General features: G+C 36.8%; 1 protein-coding gene across 1 annotated transcript in view; it reads right to left on the reverse strand.

The window, feature by feature from the left end:
* TNMD (tenomodulin) overlaps window positions 1–1,983 on the reverse strand; it is a 90,527-nt gene extending 88,544 nt beyond the window's left edge. Inside the window, exons 1-2 of the mRNA XM_063433338.1 lie at window positions 1,817–1,983; window positions 1,560–1,697 (exon numbers count right to left, since the gene is read on the reverse strand). Of these exons, the coding sequence (XP_063289408.1) occupies window positions 1,560–1,697; window positions 1,817–1,858 (180 nt within the window). The 5' untranslated portion in view covers window positions 1,859–1,983. The remainder of the gene's footprint in view (window positions 1–1,559; window positions 1,698–1,816) is intronic.
* Window positions 1,984–23,635: the final 21,652 nt, after the last annotated feature.

A 23,635-nucleotide genomic window follows, 5' to 3' on the forward strand; every position in this document is an offset into this window, starting at 1 on the left:
CTGCAATAGTAAGAGACTATTGGTTTTAGATGCAATGAGTAGATGGAACCTAATTAAGGTCCTCACTATCACTGCAATAGTAAGAGACTATTGGTTTTAGTTGCAATGAGTAGAGGGAACCTAATTAAGGTCCTCACTATCACTGCAATAGTAAGAGACTATTGGTTTTAGATGCAATGAGTAGAGGGAACCTAATTAAGGTCCTCACTATCACTGCAATAGTAAGAGACTATTGGTTTTAGATGCAATGAGTAGAGGGAACCTAATTAAGGTCCTCACTATCACTGCAATGTAAAAAATAATGATCTCGTGCCACAGGGTCAAAGGAATCTTTAAATAGAGTTATTCTTTAAATTTAGAAAAATAACCACATTTCTTTTCTAAGATTTTTTTTTTTTTTAAGTAGTTTATGGCATTCCAGAGGAGGACCAATATACAGAGCCTGTTTCCAAACCTTTGTTGATGTCAGCATCCTAGCGTGAATGACAGCCTTGCACACAAATAGAATAGAATATTTTGGTCTGGATCCATATTACTGTGATAAATTACCCCTTGCTGTACCTCCAGATCCTTCAAAGCAGGGCTGGATTGTATTACTTGGGAATTCCGCATACATTTTTGTTCGTTTATTATTCCCAAGTGTCCTATTGCACTTTAAGGCACTGCTGTTTATTTTTCATGAATAACAAACAAATATTTACTCGTGTGATTTTCCACTCAATATATATATAGATAGATATGTATACACACACACACACAAACACACGCACATGCACACACACACACACACACATATTTATATACATACTGTATATATACACTTATAAATACAATATAAATTATACTGTATACTGTATATATACACTTATAAATACAATTCCACCAGTCTAGTTACAGTATACATATGTAACTACACTGTAACTACACTGGTGGAATTGTATTTATAATCTTCAAGCAGCATATTCTACATCTGGAAGCAAATATGTAATTGGTTTTACCTCCATTGCAATCCTGCTGCTTGTCATAAAAATATATTAAAATGTTTATATTATTATTATTATTATTATTTTTTTTTTTTACTTAGATATTACTATAATCTAAACAGCTAATCACTGATCAACTTTTCTCAAGTCACATAATTTAGCACTTGGAGTCAAGGCATATTATAAAACAAACAAACAAAACAAAACATATTATACTATGCCTCAATATATATATATATATATATATATATACTGTGTTTACTGTATAATTTCTAAAAAACAACAACAACAACAACAACAAAAAAAACAGTTTTGCTCTGAGATGAAAATGTAATAAAACACATATTAAAGGGTCCAGACGCATGCATATTAAAGAACCTGCTTCTGAAAGTGTATTCATCCTTAATTTGTTTGTTCTATTTTACGGTTCTAGAAACAGATTCTAGCATTCTAGTTGGGGCTTTAAAATATTTTAGATAGTTTATTGTTTCTCTACAAAATTGCCCCATCATCCATTCCTTGCTATACGATAACAAGATAGATTCATTGATTGATGTTCCATTGTTTGATTCCTACCTTTTTTGGTACATGATGAAAGAGGTCCTTCACAACAAATAGTAGCACAAGAAGAATTGTTATCGTGAGTAAACAGACTGTTATTGCCAAAATCATAAATTTTTTAAAATATCCCCTGTTGGGCTTCGGTGCTTCTGCCTTTGTGATAAAAGAAAAAAAAAAAAAAGTAGGTATAAACACAATTGTTTTACATTTTAATTAAATTATTTTAATTAATCAAAGATTTAGTTAAAATGAAGCATTTATATTCAACTTACATCATTATGAGCAGCATCATTTATAAGGCGTTGGATCCTCATAGTTGCTAAAATTCTTCTTGCAGTAAAGAATTAGAATAGGATGAGAACAGTAGTGGAAACCAGACTGAGTGAAATAACTGTACCAGGACCACAGAAGAGGAATTGAATTACAGTGACTTGAGAACAATCTGTCATTCCAAAATCCTTTTACTATGAGAGGCTGCCCTAGGAGAGTCAAATTCCTCATTATTCCAAGAAAGGACCAAAGGAATGATTTTTTTTCTACACTTAAAGGTAAATTGCTCCTGATTTATTATTTCAGGAATTCATAAAATTCAGTTGGTTTGAAAATAATATCACAATATATAACCAGTGAAAGATCATTACAGCTTTTTCTAGTTTTTAAGTTTTCCTGGGATTTCGATATTATTATTACCAAATGTGTTTGTGCTCATTTTATCAACTTTAGAAGGGTGAAAGTCCGAGTTCACCTTTCCAGGAATCAACCACCGAATTTGATATCCGGAAGAAAGAATCACTTGCCACTGAATTCTTTTTCCAGATTTGAAAAAAAATATATATACATTTTTGCAAATGCGTTACTTTTATCAACTTGCATTTCAGAACTCATACTTTTAACATTAATAAACTAGATGTTGTGTTGCCATTCAAGGTAAGATCCTGAGCTGAGTGGCCCAAGTAACATTTTTAGAACAGGAGATTCTCTTTCAGCAGTAATTATGATATGCCGCCATGGTCTTGCTTAGAACATCGTAGATTTGGTGTTGCCCTTTAATCCTCACTCCATTGACTAGCCTCCTTAGCTCTTTGGCTCTTGACTTTCCAATAGATGACGTAGACATCCTGTGAACTGAGTTGGTGTGAGCTGGACGGAAAGTGGCATATGGTTTAGAAATTTCTCCCAGTATCCAACATAAAGTTCCTTGTCCTTTTTATTCGATGAACAAGACATTCCACTGAGAAATGTATGGAACTAAACCTGGTTTTCTGGACAACCTACAAGGAAAACGTCAAACTTCATGTCAAAATAGCAATGCAAGGAGGAAGGGGAGAGGGGGACTATTTCTACGTTTTGCTCCTCAGTAGAAACATTGGAACCACTTATCAACGAATTGAGAGATTTACGAGTGGGATGTCTTACGTAATTTTTCTTGTATCTCTTGCTTTAGAAATAAATAACACAATACAGAATTAATATGTTTCTAATCTCATATTTTATTATATAACATATACATTGCTGTAACAATACCACCTATATTTCTGGTGCCATGACGTAAGTCTGTGGGTTGCTATGCAATGGAGGCTTTGATTGAAAGGCAGATATAATGCACTGCAATACAACCTTGTTATGAAATTGTGTTATTTTTAAATATATCTATTGTGAATAGATTTACTTGTCTTTATGGCGGTGAAAAGATGTTCATTCTAATTTCTCTTATCTCAATTTAGATAGTTCAAATTCAGAACGCCTTACCCTGCTGCTACTTATGTTTAAGTGACCTGATGTTATCTCAAGGCTCTGTCTTCTCTCCATTCTATTGCACAACACTTCTAAGAGTATCCACAATTAATTTGGCTTGCTCTATACATTATCTCAAACTTTTCTTGTAAAACTCACAATGTGGGCATGTACAACTTCAATATTGACATATCTTAGGAACTAAACGTAGGTGAAATGTCTTGTTGGAAATACATCTATCTATCTATCTATCTATCTATCTCTCTATCTATCTATTCATCGATCTTTCTATTTATAATCTATCCATTTGTATTTCGATCCATCCATCTATCTATCTATCCATTTTTCTGTTTTTCCGTGTTTATGTGTAAGTATGGGTGTATATTTAGCAATATGTTGCTTCATTTATTTCTGATTGTGATAGCACTCAAAAATACCTCATTCATGGAATGTATACATAATTCAGCACAAAATATCCTTGACAAGTGTGTGCTTTAACTATTTGCATCAGTATCTATATGTCTGTTGCATACACATGACAAACACCAATCATTTGATCAAGGGTTCTAATCTGCTTTGATCAAATCACAAATACAGAGGAAAATATGTTTAGGACGCTAACAAATTCCTGTAGAAAGAGTTATTGAACCTGGTGAACATCTGTATGAAGCAGGTTTCAAGACTACATTAGATGTGCATTCGGATTTAAACAAATGGAACTCTATCTGAATTTCTGCCAAATTTCTAAATTTGGAAGTTTCTGAATTCAGCAACGTTTGAAATGACCAAAAAGGAATGAATTCATAAAGAATTAAATCAAATTATTTTGGATCCTTTAGCTCTCTTAAGGATAGCACATTAGAGACGTATCTATTAAGCAACTGAAACAGCAACATTTAGAAATTATATAGAGTACCGTATATACTCGAGTATAAGCCGACCCGAATATAAGCCGAGGCCCCTAATTTTACCCCAAAAACTGGGAAAACATATTGACTCGAGTATAAGACTAGGGTGGGAAATGCAGCAGCTACTGGTAAATTTCTAAATAAAATTAGATCCTAAAAAAATTATATTAATTGAATATTTATTTACAGTGTGTGTATATAATGAATGCAGTGTGTGTGTGAATGCAGTGTGTGTATGAGTGCAGTGTGTGTATGAATGCAGTGTGTGTATGAGTACAGTGTGTGTATGAATGCAGTGTGTGTATGAATGCATTGTGTGTGAATGCAGTGTGTGTATGAATGCAGTGTGTGTATGAGTGCAGTGTGTGTGTGTATGAATGCAGTGTGTGTATGAGTGCAGTGTGTGTATGAGTGCAGTGTGTGTATGAGTGCAGTGTGTGTATGAGTGCAGTGTGTGTGTATGAGTGCAGTGTGTGTGTATGAATGCAGTGTGTGTGTATGAGTGCAGTGTGTGTGTATTAATGCAGTGTGTGTGTATGAATGCAGTGTGTGTGTATGAGTGCAGTGTGTGTGTATGAATGCAGTGTGTGTGGTGCAGAGTGTGATGCAGAGCCTTGGTGGGGGGTGGGCATTTTTATTATTTTTTTATGATTATTTTAATATTAATAGTTTTTTTTGTTATATAATTTTTTAATTATTATTATTTTTTTATATTATTATTTTATTATAATTTTTATTTGTTTCCGTCCCCCTCCCTGCTTGATACATGGCAGGAAGGGGGGCTCTCACTCCCTGGTGGTCCAGTTGATGGGCACTGTGTAGGAGGGGGGCTGGCAGAGCTCTTGCTTACCTCTCCTGCAGCTCCTGTCAGCTCCCTCCTCCTCCGCGCCGGTCCGTTCAGCACCTCTGTCAGCTTACACTGTAAGTCTCGCGAGAGCCGCACTATGACCCCGCGGCTCTCATGAGACTTACACTGGGAGCTGACAGAGGTGCTGAACGGACCGGCGCGGAGGAGGAGGGAGCTGACAGGAGCTGCAGGAGAGGTAAGTAACCGCACACAGCCCCCACTCTGTATTATGGCAATGTAAATTGCCATAATACAGACAGTGACTCGAGTATAAGCCGAGTTGGGGTTTTTCAGCACAAAAAATGTGCGGAAAAACTCGGCTTATACTCGAGTATATACGGTATATAGAATTTGTGTATAGTGGCGCTTAAGAAAAGCTAAAAGTATATATAGCTGCTACCACCTAAAGTGCCGTCCTCTCACAACCTGGCACTCACAGATTCAGTTTGGTAAATTTACTGAGTGATATACAGGACAACCCCCAGTGTAAGGTAGAGCGCTTAAGAAATAACTTACCCCCCTTGGAAGTCTAAATGACCTAAGGGGAAAATAAAGCACAATAGTGTAGGGTGTTTAAATACAATCACAGTGAAGCAACTCAATGATGGTTCACTCACGTGGTTCTGAGCCTAAACAGGACAGGCTCAGATCTCTCAGGCAGACGTGTACTTAGGGAGACACGGACCCTTTAACTGATGATTCTTTGGATCCTCTTTCTATAAATGTAACAGATACCAATATCTGGTGTCATAAATTAAGGATACCAGTGTGTGCAGATAAGTAACTAGAACTGCTAACCTTATATAGAGCCTAAGACTTGGCTCTAAGTTATCCAGCAAGTGTGTCTTTAAGAGGACACATACCCTTCTTTGGTTGAAGCAGGAACTTTGAGTGCAGGCTGATCAAAATCTCAAGTGGACTAGTAGCAAAAGTGAATTTATTAAATAAAAATATAACAATAAAAACAACAAAATGTGTAAATAAAAAAAGTCCAATCATATGATCCGAGACGCGTTTCGCCTGGTCGGCTTTTTCAATCGGTGTCTGCCTCTTGGTTCCCCATCTTCTTTTAAATGCTGTCTGTGGATTTCATTGGTGGGCAAATTCGCGCCCTCTTGTTCCATTTCAGCTGTAGCCTTGATTACCTTCCTTCCGTTCCGGTTTCATCGACCGGAAGTGATGTCACGCTGGTATCGTCGACCGGAAGTGACATAACGCTGACATGTAGAATCTTATTTCCTATTAAGTGCATTGGCGCCATTTTACTTAATGGCAGAAATCTAATAGAGGAGTAATACTCCCATGGGAATATGGGATGAGTAAGGGCAAATAGAACACAAAACCAAATATTAGTATTTCAAATAGAAACAAAGGTATAGTATGATAATCTTAGAGGTATAGCATATTGTTTTGAAATAGAAATTATATCTTTCCTTAGTTAAATTTGTTTATTGCATATATATATTAAAGTGCACAAAGTGTCAAACGCTCTACCTTACACTGGGTTTTGTCCTGTATATCACTCAGTAAATTTACCAAACATTTAGAAATTGACTTTTTTTTCTTAATTTGGATCCACCAGCTGTTTAGTAAATAGCTCCCTAATTTGGTATTCTTACATGGGATTGCCATAATTAAGGGTAAAAACTTAGGGACCTATCTACAAAGTAACTGAAAGAGCAAATTTAAGAAAAAGGTTGGTTTTTTTTTTTGCCTTGCAGCTGTTTAGTAGATAGTTACCTTATTTGGTAACCTTATGTGGGGTTGCCCTATTTAAGGAAACCATATTATGGTGCGGTTTAGTAGATAGCTCCATCATTTGGTAGCCTTAATTGGGATTGCCTTTTGTGGGATTGCCCAGTGCAACTTACCATTTTTCTTGATATGCCAGTTCCGATGGGTCTTCTTCCATGGCGCTACCATCTTAAAGTGTAAAAGATGGCAGTGCATGGAAATGCTATGCTATACCTTTTACTGGGCATACTTACACAGACCTCAGTTGACTCTTGTGATGGCATAAGAATCAATACTGAATATCAATAACATGCCGCTTCCAGAAGTGACATTACACTGGAGGGAGGAGAATATTCAGTATTGACATGGTCAATGTCAAGGTTGACAAAGGTCATGGAGCTTGACTAAAGCAACACTCTTTGTCGGCTTTTGCAGATTGTGCCTCCTTTTCAAGATGTAGAACTTTGCAAAAAAGTGGCATTTAAAAATAAAAATAGAGCATCCAAGGGAGGGATTTTGGACATGTATATAGAAAAAAAGCCATTGTCTCCTCTTCCTATACCATTAGCAGGCTTACATGCTGATACCCAGCAGGATGCCATTCCTCGACTCAGCTCTAAAGTGAGAATTCAAAGTGAGCTTGAACTTGAAGGCCAAATAGTTGAACTGGTAGCCTTCCTAATAATTTTTCCAATTTGGCTATTTTGACATTCACTTTGAATTCTCACCTTAGTGAATAACACTGTAAGAGTTAAAATGCTTGTGGAGCACCCAGCTGTTCCTATAGCTCCTCACTGTTCATAAGCACACAGCATATTTTCCTGGAGAATCTAGAAAATAAGATTTATATCAGTTACTCTCATATAAATAGTGTAAAGAAGTTAGAAATAATGGGACGTAGGGATTTAACTATTTATGATATCAACGTTGAGATTTTCTCCATATTATGCTATGACCCAATTTCCTATTTAAGATTCTATTAGGTTATTACTCTGTGCCAATCTTTCAGGACTGCGATAATGCTGTCTGTCCTTCAGGCGTCCATTAAGCATCAGAACAAATCGGTAGTACACAAGGTCGTAAAAATGTTTTCTAGAATGTTAATAAAACAAAATGGATCCTTGAACTTGGTTTCATTTCCTGGAAAGTGCATCAGCTCTTATATTTAAAAGATTGCAATGAGAACACCCAGCAAAGTCAAATGCAGCAGAATAAAGACAATCTCACTTATCTGGAGCTGATACGTTTGATTGATATATCAAGATGTCCATTCGCTAAATAGGAAGATGCTGAAAAACGACTTGCAAAATTGAAAAAAAGAGCAAAATTAGAACAAAAAAAATGTTCAATTAGACATTGAGACTTTGAGTTTAGAAACATCCGGAGGAACACAAATACATTTTGCATGCCTGAAAAACAAAACTTTTTATTTAGAATATAAAAAGGTCACAATATTCGTCACAACCCGCTTGATATAAAGGTACCATTATATTGTTTGTTTGTTTGTTTGTTTTTACCAAATTACTTGGAAATGACTTCACAAAAACTGTATGGCTCTCTGGTACCCATAAATCACCCCCTAGCCAACGTCATTAATCCGGAATTTAAACTTTCATATTATCAATCCTGGCCAAGCTAGACAACAGTGACAGGATAAGAGCACCGGGGAAACACTCTGGATCTGAATCTTAGACACAGTTTAGCATGTGTAAGTATCATCTATAAAAAGTGTGTTAAAAAAAAATAAAAATAAAAATCCATTTTTAAACAAATTTAATATTTGTTTATTTTGTAATACCTGTGTCTTCTCCTGTTCAGTGAATGCTCCTATGTAATTTTTTTCTGTAGTATACTACATCCTCTGGAGGACTCGTGAACAGTTATATATTTTTTTTCATTTATATATAGTTCCTATGAATCTTGGGAACCTTGAGGACCACATGTCTTCTCCTGCACTAGAAAATTATTCTGTTTGGTAACTTCTGTAATTTGTGTAACTTTGCCCATGGAATAGAAAGAAAAATTCCACTAATGTCTTTGTTTTGTTTTCTTTAAAAAAAAAAAAAAAAAGAAAAAAAGAAAGAAACCTTCACATTTTAAAAAATAAGAAACAGCTGATATTTTCAACCATTCACGATTTTTGCTGAAAGAAAGTACAGCTGGGTATCATAAAGAGAGCGTCTGAAGCCCGGCTAAACACAGGATTTGGTAAAACGTCTCAATCATGTTGTGTAATGTGAGACCACAGAGTGTGACAGAGTATCCCTTCTTATTTCCTTTGCCATCAATTGATTCAGCATGTGGGAAGAGATTTATAGCATGCCCCCATGCATGGCCGTAATAGTAATAGTAATATATCCCACGGAACTCAGCTTAATTCATAATTGTTTTCACACAAATAGCAGCTTCTGCTGGAATTGTGTGCTACTGGCATTTGTGTTCGTTTGGGAATGCTGACACATATATTGCACTTTAAATGTGAAAAGCTGCTAGGTTTTGGAGGAAAATACACAATCACTCAATAAAGGAAGGATGCCAAAGGAAATGTTGATAAATTGCTTAAGTTACTACAGCATAGAATTTCTACGTACCAAAGCACAGCCCTTGACTGTCCACCAATACAAAACTCACTGTTGGATTCCATTGCAGTGGACTTCCCAAGGTCTAATTGGAGATATGCAGGTGACGCACAGCAGTCAGTTTTGTATATGCATCAATTTTTTTGGTCCCATCACCAGATAGTTAAAACCTGTCCATCAATATAAAGTCAAAGTAGGGGTCCAGAAAACAAGGTGGTTTAGGCAATTCCTGGTGAGCATGACCTGTTGCAAGGACCATATTTGGCCTAGAGACATTTTTAAACTGCAAAATGATTGGGAACTTCAGTCCAAGGGTGCATTTATGGTACTTTCCTCATATAGTGGCTTACCCCTCCAAAAACCTGCCCTATGCCACACCCAATATCCAACTCTTTAATGCATAACATTATGAGACCAAATCTTGGATGAACTGAGAGTGTGATAAATGTATATTTATAAACTATATTCTTGCTGTATTAAACTCAAACCATGTTGTATTGTCTTTGTAAACACAGCATCACCCCCTAACTTGCAGTAATAGCCAGCGCAAATTTCATTAAAAACCTTTAGCCATGGCAATACCTCCACATTGTGCTGCATAATTAACGCTAAAAATGATGCATTAAACAGGCACTATTGCAAATTATGCGACTGAAATTGTTATTTCTCACTAAATGTTACAGGACAAACAGTTAAAGGGTTCCGAAACTGGACCCAAGACTTTTCAGGACAACATTTAAGAGGCTTGCTCTACAACAATGTTCTTGCTTGCATCTGATTTTTTTTTTGTCCTACACTTAATTTTACTGTTTAGTTTCTGGTCTCTGAATGTCAACAATGCGCAATGTCACACAGGCTATTGTCGGCCAGTAAAATCTTGCTTAGGACTGACCAGCAGAGATTGACACTTTTTATCACCCAAAAAGTAAAAACACCTTTTTTCTCCCATAAGAGCAAACATTAAGAAATTCACAATTTCCAATCAGGTCGATTCGATCATGGAGATTAATTAAATTAATGTAAAGTGAACGCAAGTGGTCTCTTCAATTCATTCTACAACTGACTACCACTCCCATCATGCATCATGTTCATATAATACCGTAGTCCTCTGTAGATTGACAAGGTCATTTAATAAAGTGACAATTCTGAGTAATTCAAAGTGAATTCTGAATTTAAGGTAAAAATAGCAAAACTGAACAAATGTTCTATTTCGGCCAATGTGTTCAGTTCAGCTACTCTGACTTTAAACGTTACATTCACTTTGAAGTCACGGTGAAATGCCACTTTAGTAAAGAAACCTCCAAGTATCAGGGATGACACTAACAGGGTTATTAATTCAAAGCAAATTTCAAATGAAAGCCAAAGTAGCCAAACTGGGCTTGTGAATTCGAAATTCACTTGGAATTCTCACGTTAGTGAATAGCCCAGTAAATATTAATTAAAGTAAAAGGCAAAATGATGCAGTGCTAATTCTGGGGGACAGCAAACTCTGAGACTTGGGTGCCCTGAATTAAAAAATAAATAGAAAGCAAAACACAGAAAAACAAAAACAGTGATTGACAAAGGAAATGCAAGATGATAAATGGACAAAAAAATATGTGAATAGTTTTTTTTTTTAGTACCAAATAAATCGTGGTAGTGCAATTTTTGATGGGATGGTGGGAGGTTCAAATGACAGTCTGGTTTACTCACCAAATCAAAGGATAAAGATATGAAACGACAATAAACAGAAGTATTGTATTGTATAAACAGAAGTGTGTTATAAATAAATCAAAATACACTCACAAGTGTGGAGCTATCAACTAGCTCTCATGCAATATAATCCTTGTAAGGGATATATGATGGGTGATCGGACAGACCTCCTATACAGGTGAGAGCGCAGCCAGTAACAACTTGATATGGGCATCTAACGGGTGATATATAAACAAAATAAAACAAACAAACAGGGGGCGCCAATAGTATAATATAGTTGAGACAAAATGGTGAAAATTAATAGAAATAAAATCACAGACACAAACTGAGAATTTCCCAATCAGCTCTTAGTGGATTGATATTATCTCTGATTAAGCATATAGACATCCACAATAGGGTATATATTATGTAAATGAGAAATATAGTGCTCTCTGTTTGTAGTAGTATATACAGTGAAAAATCAAAGAAATGTACTTACATTTTTAAGAGCTCTATGGAATAAACTCTGGTGGTACAATCCCCACCTGGGATGTGTGTGGATGGAGAAAATAGAACTAGGACCAGCAATGTTTAGTAGATGGTCAGGGATGTATTTACCACAAGGCAAACTAGGCATTTGCCTAGGGCGGCACTTTCAGGGGGGGCGCCAAAAAATGCCACCCCAAGCTCCCAGACAAATGCCTTGTTTGCCTCATGTTCTGGGGCTGTCCACCTTACTGTGAGTAAATGTAGCTGTCAGTGTGTGTCTTTTCAGTGACAATGGGTGTGCCTGTGAGTGTGTTTCAGTGTGTGTATGTCATTTTGTGTGTATCGTAGAGTGTGTGCCTGCCAGTGAAAGTGTGTGTTGCTTAAACAGTGTGTGCCAATGACTGTGTATCTGTCAGTGAGTGTATATCAGTGCATGTATCAATGAGGGCATGTGTCTGTCAGTCCAAAAAAATGGCCTTGACACGAATTGGGGGCGCAATTTAGATTTTGGGGGTGCCCGAATTTAGTCGTGCCTAGGGCAGCACAAATCCAAAATACACCACTGTAGATGGTAGTAAAAAATTGAATGTTAACAAAATATATATATAAAAGTGTGAAACGGTGACCAAAATTCTAAATAAAGTGGGCAGCAGCATACATAAAAAGAGTGACTTTATAACCTGAGATTCAAAGCTTCAAATATTGTATGTGCGCTCCAAATACATAAACAAAATGGGAGGAAGTAGATAAAATGTATAAAAAATACCTTTAATAATGAAAATCGGCTTAGTAAGAACAGCTCATGATATAGATTACCACAATCAATGTAGATCTATTCCACAATAAAATATCTCTTAAAGGGAAACTCCAGTGCCAGAAAAATGATCCGTTTTTCTGGCACTGGAGGGTCCCTCTCCCTCCCACACACCAATCCCCGGTTACTGAAGGGGTGAAAACCCCTTCAGTCACTTACCTGGGACAGCGGCGATGTCCCTCGCCGCTGTCTCCGTTTCCGCGACGCTCCTCCTAATGATTACGTCGGCCGGTGGGCGAGACTAATCTCGCTCACCGGCCCAGGAGACCTAATGCGCATGCGCGGAAATGCCGCGCATGCGCATTACGTCTCCCCATAGGAAAGCATTGAAAAATCATTTCAATGCTTTCCTATGGGGTTTTGAGCGACGCTGGAGGTCCTCACACAGCGTGAGGACGTCCAGCGACGCTCTAGCACAGGAAACCTGTGCTAGAAACAAGGAAGTGACCTCTAGTGGCTGTCTAATAGACAGCCACTAGAGGTGGAGTTAACCCTGCAATGTAAATATTGCAGTTTATGAAAAACTGCAAGAATTACAGTTGCAGGGTTAAGGGTAGTGGGAGTTGGCACCCAGACCACTCCAATGAGCAGAAGTGGTCTGGGTGCCTGGAGTGTCCCTTTAAAATCAGACATAAATCACAGTATGCCATATGAATCCGGGTATGGGTAAGGATCCGAAGCTCAAAAGTGCCTTCAAAGGCTGTGAACCTGATGGCGCCGATCCTTAGCCACAAGGTAGGGTGATAAATAGTTCAGGGAACACGAGGAGAGGTGACAAGTAAATGCCGCGGTCAGTTTCTTCACAAAAGACTGCGATGTTATAAAGCACAGCAACTGAAAATCAAGCTGAACACGGTCCACTGAGTCTACGCGTTTTGTCTCTGTCACAAGACTTTCTCAAGACCATGAAGTTGAATGTTATTCTAAATTACCAAAGAACTATTGTAAAATATTATATAAGTATAAAACCAATAGTATGAATACAATTATAAATTCTATCCTAGACTTAAGATGAGGCCAGGGACTAATTGAAGTATTTAGAAAATTGGGCAGACTAGATGGGCTGAATGGTTCTTATTTGCCGTCACATTCTATGACATTCACATTTATATGTTTCTATGTCATCTTCTGAAAACCTGTGAAAACCCAAACAGGGTATTGCTTTTAGGAACATACACTTTTAGCTTGCATTACTCTTTTACTATTTTGAGACAAGTCTCATAATGTTTAAGTATTTTTATGCAAAGTGTGTGGCGTAAACACGAAAAGTGAATTATAGTATAATGGTAAATATGTTATGGCCTAATGGGTCTCCTGAAATGAAAATATCACAGCTTTGCTAGGGTTACATGTAGGATAATAATACTGTGACCTATTTTACTACAACTTATAATAATAACTCAATTATACTGAAGCAAGAATCTGGAAACATAAGTGATATGTTGCAATTTTTTCACATAACCTTATTTCATGTAATAGTGAAAATTGCTGAATATTTCACCTACAATTGTTTTGTGATTTCTAAACACATATACATTTAATTGTATGTATCTAAAATGGTGCAGAATTGAATGCATGTGTGTACATATGTAATGCATTAAATGTGCGCACCCAGTTTTAGTCTATTTTTTTATCTTTTACACCTATTATGTATATATGTTAACATAAAAAAACAAAACTGTACCATTACAAATAAAATACCCAGTGTGTACCAGCAAGTACGGAATATTTAGGGATGCATCAGACCTTAATGAAAAAAAAGAATTAAAACATATTTATACACTATCTATCTGTCTATCTATCTGTCTATCTATATTTCTAGTGACACGTGTTCTATTGTTAGAATTGCATCATGGGAAATGCAATTCATAATTGTTTGTAGTGCCCATGTAATCCATCCTTACAATACTTCAGGACAAACCTAAACCCCTTTGCAAGCTGAATGACTCAGTTGTTTGATTTGCCTGGTCAGTACAAACACTGACTGTATAAACTGTATCTGTAAATAAAATGAAGCAGCCTTGTAACGTGTCCATATTAGATGTTGATACATTTCATTTGGTATCGTTGCTGCCTATTTCAGAGGAAGTTCAAATATAATTGCACCCGTTGGAAACATTTTCCTCTGCTGTATCAAACACCCTGAAACATTTGTAACAAGATTGCAATATAGTACTGGGCTGCGTGCCAGAGAAAGGGAGACATGAGCTGTGCTTGCAAACATGTAGGTCGCGTTCCACCAACTACGCAATCGACTTGCACGCTGTTTACTGAAATAGCCATATTGGAAAATAACTCTAAGCCATATATTTAATAAAGGCAAGTAATTTGCAAAGCCAAGTATAGCGACTATACATGACGCAAACTGGCTTGCTGAGAGAACAGCCACTTTTGAATATATATATTGCACAAATTGTATATTTTTTGGTTTGTCAAATTTAGACACTCCACGCACCATAACCTTAGTTTAACGAAGTGATATTGGTATAAGATTAGGTATCTGTAGTCTCACTGGTCACTTATCTACCACGTTGTTTACACTGCCACAGCCACCTTCTCTGACTCACAGTCTCCCTACACAAGCTCACATGTTTTAGCTTCCTTTATGGAAAAGGGTGTTTTGTTTATATTTTCGTATCTCCTGCTCTGTTAATTGTCTAATAGATCTCCTATGTGTGATTAAGGTTTACTTAGTAGAACAGGAGATATGAACTTCTGGGGTATGTCAACCATGAGTTAAAGCCAAATCTCAAGTAAGTGGAACGATGCAAGATAAATGTGGAAGCTTTATGGGTAGATATCTGCTTGGGGCAAAAGAAGGGAAACCAACTATTGGTTAGGATATGTTAGAAACATCCTAATGTTAATATTGATGAGGAACAACAGCTGTTTGAGCAAAATGGAAAAGCTGCACATGAGGGTAACATGTTAATTATTGGAGATTTCAATTACTCAGACATAAATTGGGATAGAGGGACTAGCAAAGGGAATCAGGTTTTTAAACCTTCATGTACAAACTCCAGCTAGAAAGGATGCTTGTCTGGATCTGGTTATAACAAACAAACAATGTTGATCTTTTGACCAACATTCAAGTAGGAGAGAACTTGGGAAATAGTGATCACAATATTGTGTTTTTTTTTTTGTTTTTTTAAATAAACTAAAAAAAAAAGCATATGCACATGGGGGATACTAAAAGATAATTTTAAAAAAGGCCAATTTCAATAAGATAAGGTCAGCTTTACAATATATTGACTGGCATACATTCTTTAATGAGGATAAATGGAATATCTTCTTCACACACATATTAGAAAGGTACATTGTACTGGGGGATTGGAGTAGGGCAGATGTGGCTCCTATATTCAAAAAGTGTTCAAAATCCTTGGCTGGAAATTATAGACCTCTAAGCATAAAGGGAAACTATAGTGCCAGGGAAACACATTTTGGCTTAAATATAGAGTACAGAAATTTGTGATTACTGGTAAATTTTCAAGCTGGAGAAAAGTAATAAGTGGTGTTCCTCAGGGTTCTACTCTGGGACTGCTTCTGTTTAACATATTTATAAATGATCTTGAAATAAGCATTGCATCTTATGTTTCAGTGTTTGCAGATGACACAAAACTCTGTAAAATAATACAATGTGAGCAAGAAATTACTTTGCTGCAGAGGGATTTAGATAGACTGGGAGAATGGACACTTAAATGGAAGATGAAATGTAATGTTGAAAAATACTACAATATGCATTTTGAGGTAAAGAATACACGGGCAACTTATACCCTAAATGGTGGGTACTTAGGGATAACAACACGCGAGAATGATTTGGGAATTGTTATAGGCAACAATGTGCAATGTCAATCAGCAGGGGCTAAGGACAGTAAGGTATTGTCATGTATAAAAGGGGCATTCATTCTCAGGATGAGAATATACGTTTTCCTGGTAAGACTGTGTAAGTTTGGGCTCCTGTTCTAATGAAGGATATTATGGCACTAGAAAAAGTGCAGAGGTGGGCTGCAAAATTATTAAAAGGAATGGAACAGTTTAATTATGAAGTAAGATTAACACATTTAAATCTCTTTAGTTTAGAAAAAACAGAGCCTCAGAGGGAATATGATAGCATTATACTAATATATTCGGTGCCAATACAAACCATTGTCTGGAAATCTATTCATAAACTGGATCATACATAGTACATGAGGTGTTTAGACTGGATGAAAGGAGATTTAGTCTAAGACAAAGGAAAGGCTTTTTTTAACCCGATGAAGTGGTTTTATCAGAACCCGTACAGACATTTTAACAGCAACTGTATGCATACTTGCAAAACCATAATGTTAAGTGATATGCTTTTTAATTTGTGGGTAACAGCCTCTTAATCCAATGATAAATTCCTTCTGAGCCATTCTGGGGTCAAGAAGGAATATATGTCCCAATTTGCTGCAAAATTGGAAGTGCTTGAAACTTGTTTTGCCATCTCTTGCATCAACAGCAAATACAGATGAGATAAAGGCAGGAACTTGATGGACACATATCTCTTTTCAGCTTATGTAACTATGGAACTATATAATCGTCTAAATAAAACTCTGTGCTGTAAAAATGAAAGCATTATTTAATTAAGTCAGGGGAAGTGTGGTAAGGGCAGCATAAACAAAGTGCTTCATCTCTTAAATGACAGATAACTGAGCAATAAGACTGCAGGGTCATGATCGGTTCTCCAAAACAGCTTCATTAAGCTAAAGTTGTTGTGGTGCGAAGAGTATCCCTTTAGTTATTTTTTATTTGCTGTTATGGCAGTAGCTTAGAAAGCTTAATGCCTACTATAAGCCCTTTATGTGACTTAAAATGCCATTATCAATTTTATATATATTGAAGGCAAATATGCAACTTTTAAAAAACTAAAGCAAGCTTAATTTTTTTAATTTTATTTTGAAAATGTTGATATTTTTTACTTGCCACGTGCTGGCTTTGATAATAAGCACAACACACTAATTTTCACTATGGATTAATTGGTGTCACCAGAAGAGTTTTTTTAAAGGAATCCACATGCATTGACATATATATTCGGGAATAGTTATAGACAACAAACTAGGCAACAATGTTCAATGTCAATCAGCAGTGACTGAGGCCAGTAAAGTATTGTTATGTATAAAAAGTTGAATTAATTATCTCTCTCTCTCTCTATATATATATAAGTAAACGATAATCAGCACTCCCAGGTATTTGTAGAAAAACTTCTATTTATTCCAAGTCAAATGTCAACGTTTCAGTTCCTCTAGGGAACTTTCATCAGGACAGCAAGCAACCATTCTACTGTTGCATCATACTATTATGTTTCTGACCACAAATATAGTACCGTATATATATATAGCCAGCAACAGGCTCATAATCCTAAATATTCCGGCTTGCAATCTGCAAAAGCAAACAAACGAAAAAAAGAAAACGACAACAAATAAAACTGTCTGCTAACTGTTGGACTAAGATTAAATTAATCATTACTACTGATTGTTGCAGAGTTTGAACTTGGCAGCAGGTGAGTCTGTCAATTCAGCAGTAATATGTTGCTCTTGATGAATGGATATAAAATACCTTGTTTCAGCCATTTAAATGAAATAACCTAATTAGTCAAGTCTACTATAATTTCTCCTGTTGGAAATATAATTTCTATCTCTTTTTCATTCATGAACAATCATATTTATTGACAGTGAATAATTTGACTAAATAATTTAAAAGATTTTCTTTCAACCTTTTAATGTACTCCTCATTCTTGTGTTCCTCAAAGTCGGAGGAGTGTGAAGGTTCCATGTATCATCTTAGCTGTTCCTAGAACTGCACTGTTCTGGATGAAGCTCTTGAGTGTCCTACCTGGGATCTGTTGCTACTTTACCAGCTTTGAGTCATGAGTGCTCCTTTCTCCACTGAGATAACTTCTGCCATCGCTTTCCACATCCATTCTAGCTTTTCACTCATCCATTTACAATTATCCACCTTAAGATGATCTTTCTTCTTCATGGTATGGTCACTGGATATTGCCACATCCACCACTGCAGTCTTCCTTTGCATATCTTCCACCATGATGTCTGGTTGGTTGGTCACTACCTTTCTGTCTGGAAGTCCCAAAGGGATTGTCAATTATCATTTGAGGCACTTATGAAGATCCAGCTGATGTTAAGTGCAGATGTTTCTATATACAATCTCAGTGTATGTTGCCTCTGCTACCATCTTACCTTTGGCTGTGTAAGATGTTGGGTTGTCCCTAAGGTCTCTATATACAGTCCCGCACCTTGGGTTCTGTCTAATATGATAGTAAATGACTTCTATTGCACTAATGCTGAGTGCATGCGTCTTTGCTGTGAGGAGTAATGGCTCTGCGCTGCCTTTTACTTTACTTTTTCCTGCCACTGGTAAGACTTTTTTGGTGTTAGCTACATCCACTATCTGCCTGTGGTGCATCAGGAGACATTTGTCCTGCCATGGAACCTCTGCATCTACATCTTCTGTCTGTGCTCTCTGAATTGTATGAGGCATTCCCCATGCAGTTATACTTTGGAAATTATACATGTAATTTTGAATAAGACAGACATAGCACAACCAGACAGTTGCTAAGTAGGAGTGAATTATGCCCAGAAAATGCTTAACATTATTACAAAATTAATTTTCCAGAAAACACTGCAAAGGAGCATGAATTAAAATATATTTTATGAACACAGTAAAAAAAAAAAACACCTTTGTTTAATTCTTAACTCTTTGGATTAACCAGGAGATCCAACATACAGTGGACTGTCATACCAATGGTAGAAAAAAAACTAGTTATGTAGCTCTTCTTAATGGCCACTAGTCTTGTTGGCGGCCAAATGTGGCAGTTTCCACTTACCTTGTAGAGCAGGGGTAGACAACCTTCGGCACTCCAGATGTTGTGGATCACATCTCCGATACTGCTTCTACAGTCATAGTGCAGGCAAACCATCAGGGGAGATGGAGTCCACAACATCTGGAGTGCCAAAGATTGCCTATACCTGTTCTAGGGTATAAGGAAGTATGGAAAATAATGGGTGTGAAAGAGCTACCTAAGGAACATGTTATACAGCAATATAATAGTTTGTTCACATATTAACCATTATTTATTATTAGCTTTTATTCTCATGGTGCTGGGACAGGTGATATCAAAGGAGAGAATTAACTGACATCTTGATGTTCTAACAGAAAACATTGGAGATCTCTGACTCTTTACCATAGAGTTCCACTGCCACGGTCTCTCCATGATGGTTTGTGCCAGGTTATACCAATGCCAGATGCTGTGTCAGTATTGTATAACATTTAATACATGGTAAAGCATTACTGAACTGCTACCGGCAGTAAGTGGCTCATTTTTATTTGTAATTTATACTAATCTTGTACAAAAGAAATCGCGTCTGTTACAGAGGAAACAATAAACCTGATCAGCTACTGGTTGATTTTCAATGTGAAGCAGAATGTATCTTCTGCAGTGTATGCCAGTTTTACTTGTGTTAGGTTGCTCTGTGTTACTAAAGGGTTACTGCATTTCCATGACTGCTTCATTGATTTGAAGTGGCCATGGTGTACGTAGTCTATATGTACAGTTTTTCACTTTGAAATGCTACACATACAGAGATTAACCCATCTGCTGCTGGACGTGCCACATCCTACTAGGGCATCATTAGGTAGCCAGAAATAGAGTTCTGGATGGCTAATGTTAGTTATGTGCAAAATTGGCATCTGGCACCAGTACCCCCTCCCCCCACCCCCTTCTTGCGACTGTTCTCCCCTCACCTGGTCTTCCCTGACCTCCCTCCCCCTTTGGCAAAGGGGAGTGTAATAGTCAGGGGACATCAGGCTGAGGGAGAAATTGGTGTTAGAGAGTAAGGTAAGTTTAAGATCTTAAGAGTTAAAATGTTTTTTCAAGTTTGAATGGGACGGACCAGCAGGCCAAGAGTTTTTTGGTTGGAGTAAACCTTAATGTCTGATTGTATTAAATGTCACTCTAACACTTGTATTAGTTCATTCATAGAATGTATTCTGGGAACTGTGAGTACCAATACAGCGATCATACTTTAAATATAAGCATCGATACATAATATTATATATTACTTTTATAAAAGAGTATTTTCAACATATTGAAATATATTTCTCAAATATCTGTTACGAGATGTTAAATTACACTTCTGACTTTGTCTTAAAACCAGGTACAGAAAACCTCGGGCAGTCCATCTGCTCTGCGGTATGGCTCACATGAGGAGGAAATGTATTAGAGTGACAGACAGTGGCAAAGCTAAGCAGCAGAATACATTTATTTATTTAACAGTTCTTTTATAGCATTCTGACCCAGAGTGAGTGCTTTATACATGTAACAAATAATCATAGGTAAAGTTACAGATAGACGAATATATATTTGGATACAGTCATTGAAAAGGCTTTAATTTAACATTTGTAATTCTTTCACGCAAAGAGTAATGAATGGTGACCCAAGAGCTCAAAAGTGATAAGCACTAAGACTAAGAGGTAGCAGGGGTGAAATTGTAAGAGCAATTTAAATTCATCATGTGATAGGGCCAGTGTATTCAGTAGCACTTTACAATGAATAGATAAATAAATCAGGTCGATCACAGAAAACAAGTTCTAGTAAGTTACAGCAAGATGTTCACAATGGTAACCAAAACCTTTTGAGAGCTTCTTGATTCAATAGTTTAGTGCAGTCTCAGGACCTGGAATATATGTGCCTCTGCTACTGCAGATCTTTCAGCCAGCTGTCCCATCAGACACGGAGAATTCAGATTTCAGACTTAAGAAAAATACATTTTAATCTTTATTTTCTTATGAAGACAGGTAGACCACTCAGTGCATTGACGGAGTGTGTGGTCTGTACCTCAGGTGAGTGCAGATCATTTTAAGTGCTCCCTCATGGTACTTCTCAAAGTGCTTCTCAATGACTATAAGTACTGCACCCAGCACTCCGAGTCATTGAGTAAGCTCTGACTGTAATCTGTACCTCGCAGAGATGAACCCCCACAAATCTTCTTGCTCCACTGGACCACCAGTGATTGTAATATCCTCTTTACAAAACATAAGCAGGACAAGGGGCACCTTAAGCCTCCGAACACACATAATACTCAGCAACCACACACAACACTCAGGTCCCCCTCCCCACTAAAAATCTTGTTTGTAAATAAATCTAGAATCCTGCCTATGGCCCGGAGCACTTTTTATCTCACTTTGAATAGTCCTATTTTTTTGCAGTATCATACTACAGTAATATTTCTGGATAATATTATGTCATGACTTGTGATGGTTACCATTTACCTATTTGTCTTCTTTATACAATAATCAATGTAGTCCTCTTTTGCATATTTCTACCCACTATTTATCTATCTGTTCATCAGTCTGTACATATCCCCACCTGCTCATCTGACTGTCTGACTTCTTTTTCTATCAGGGTTATTCTCTCCAATGAGAGTTGTCAGATATTCAGAGAGCATTCAAGGTGAATTTAACATTTTAGCCCAAAGTAGCCAAAATGACAAAAGTTGCTATATCAACTATGCTTCCATTTCGGCAATTTGGTTCTTGTAATTCCTTATACTTCTCACTTTATGAAGGAACTATGTATATAAAAATAAAAAAAAGCAATACAAAGTACAAACCAAGAGTCCTAATAAACATCAAGGGCTCATGACTTGACCTTAACAAGCCTAAAGCTGAGCTTCAAAGAAGGGGATAACCCTTAAAATAGGTACAACCATAGAAAAAGGAATTCCTTAAATTAAAGGGATCCTGAGTTGAAGCTCCATCAATACAGAAGGGAAAGGAGTCCCTACCTTTATTAGTTCTAGGGATAAACATTACAATAGTAACCAGGACTATAGGAAAAATAGGGTGGGGGTAGTGCTGGGGTATATATAACCAATATTTGGTGCTGGTTGGCTCAATAGGCACAAAATGTCCAAAATCAACAAAGCCTCCACACTGCACTCCAACATATACCAAACCCACCGACACTCGCAACCATCCATCCCCACAGGGTATAGGTAGATATTGAAGAGAGTTAAATGGGGAGGTAGGGGTGTGGGAAACTTAATAGACATCCATAAAGCTGTCTGTATTCCAACCAAAGCTCCCCTAATCATACCTCAGCACTGTGGATAAATCCACTAGTACCTACCTAAACCAATCTTTCCTTACCTGGAGAAAACCAAAAAGAAAACTAGTGCTGTATATATACAGTAACATAGTGCTAAAACATGCTACCAAGTGCAAATGGTATAAATGAAAGAAAATAGCTTGACGCGTGTTTCGGCGTGTCAGCAAGCCGTCATCAGGAGCTGTTCAGTTTACACCAAAGTTCTAATCTGCAGGAAAACAAGTTAGCATGCAGTCAAAGTTAGCATTCATGGAAGCAGATGCAAAAAAATTTTTTATTAAAAAAATAAAAATAAAAAAATAAGCCAAACAAACAAAATAAAATAGTTGGTAATGGGAAAAATATTTTTGCCATGTTTATCAGTGGATTTTGAATTTGAAAGAAATCCAAAAGCAGCCACTAAGATCATTGAGATGCCTATATTTCACATGGAAGGCATTGCACTGGGATCGGTTTTCTTCTGCAAACAGACAGAAAGATGTCTAAATTGCATTAAATTACACTTGTTACAGAATGGATAAAATGCAAAAATGTTTTCCATATGTATTATGCCTAGAGCAACCCACATGGTTTTAGCTCATGTCATAACAACATGCCTTAACCCTAAATCAGAGCTAGGCAACCTTCAGCACTCCATATGTGGTGGACTACATCTCCCATAATACTCTTACAACCATAATCTTGACAAAACATTAGGGGAAATGTAGTCCATAACATTTGGAGTGCCAAAGGTTGCCTATCCCCACCCTAAATCCACCCATTGGACTGGATTCCATTAAAAGAGCAAAGCATACATCTGAGTACTTAAACAGTGATTCCGCTATAAACAGTACATAAATTGGAGAACTATTACATGTACATACGTTAATATTTATTTTGAGCTCTAACAAGCCTACAGCCAGCATCCTTCCAGCAAAAAATAGCAGGAATTTCTCCATAAATATCTCATAAATATCTGACCATTAACGGGTTAATTCTGTTAAGAAAGATAAGCAAATCTATTTTAGTAGAATAGCAATATCCCCATATATGTCATTGTAACAACTGCTATTCAGCAATCAGAGTTACGTTCGTCACTTGTAATAGGATTTAGCTCTTACACTGGGCCAAATAAAATTGCATCCAATTATGTTGCAACAAAAAAAAGTCTGAGATTTGTAAAATAGTTGGG

Source organism: Pelobates fuscus, chromosome 9, assembly GCF_036172605.1.
Source record: "Pelobates fuscus isolate aPelFus1 chromosome 9, aPelFus1.pri, whole genome shotgun sequence".
Taxonomy (NCBI): domain Eukaryota; kingdom Metazoa; phylum Chordata; class Amphibia; order Anura; family Pelobatidae; genus Pelobates; species Pelobates fuscus.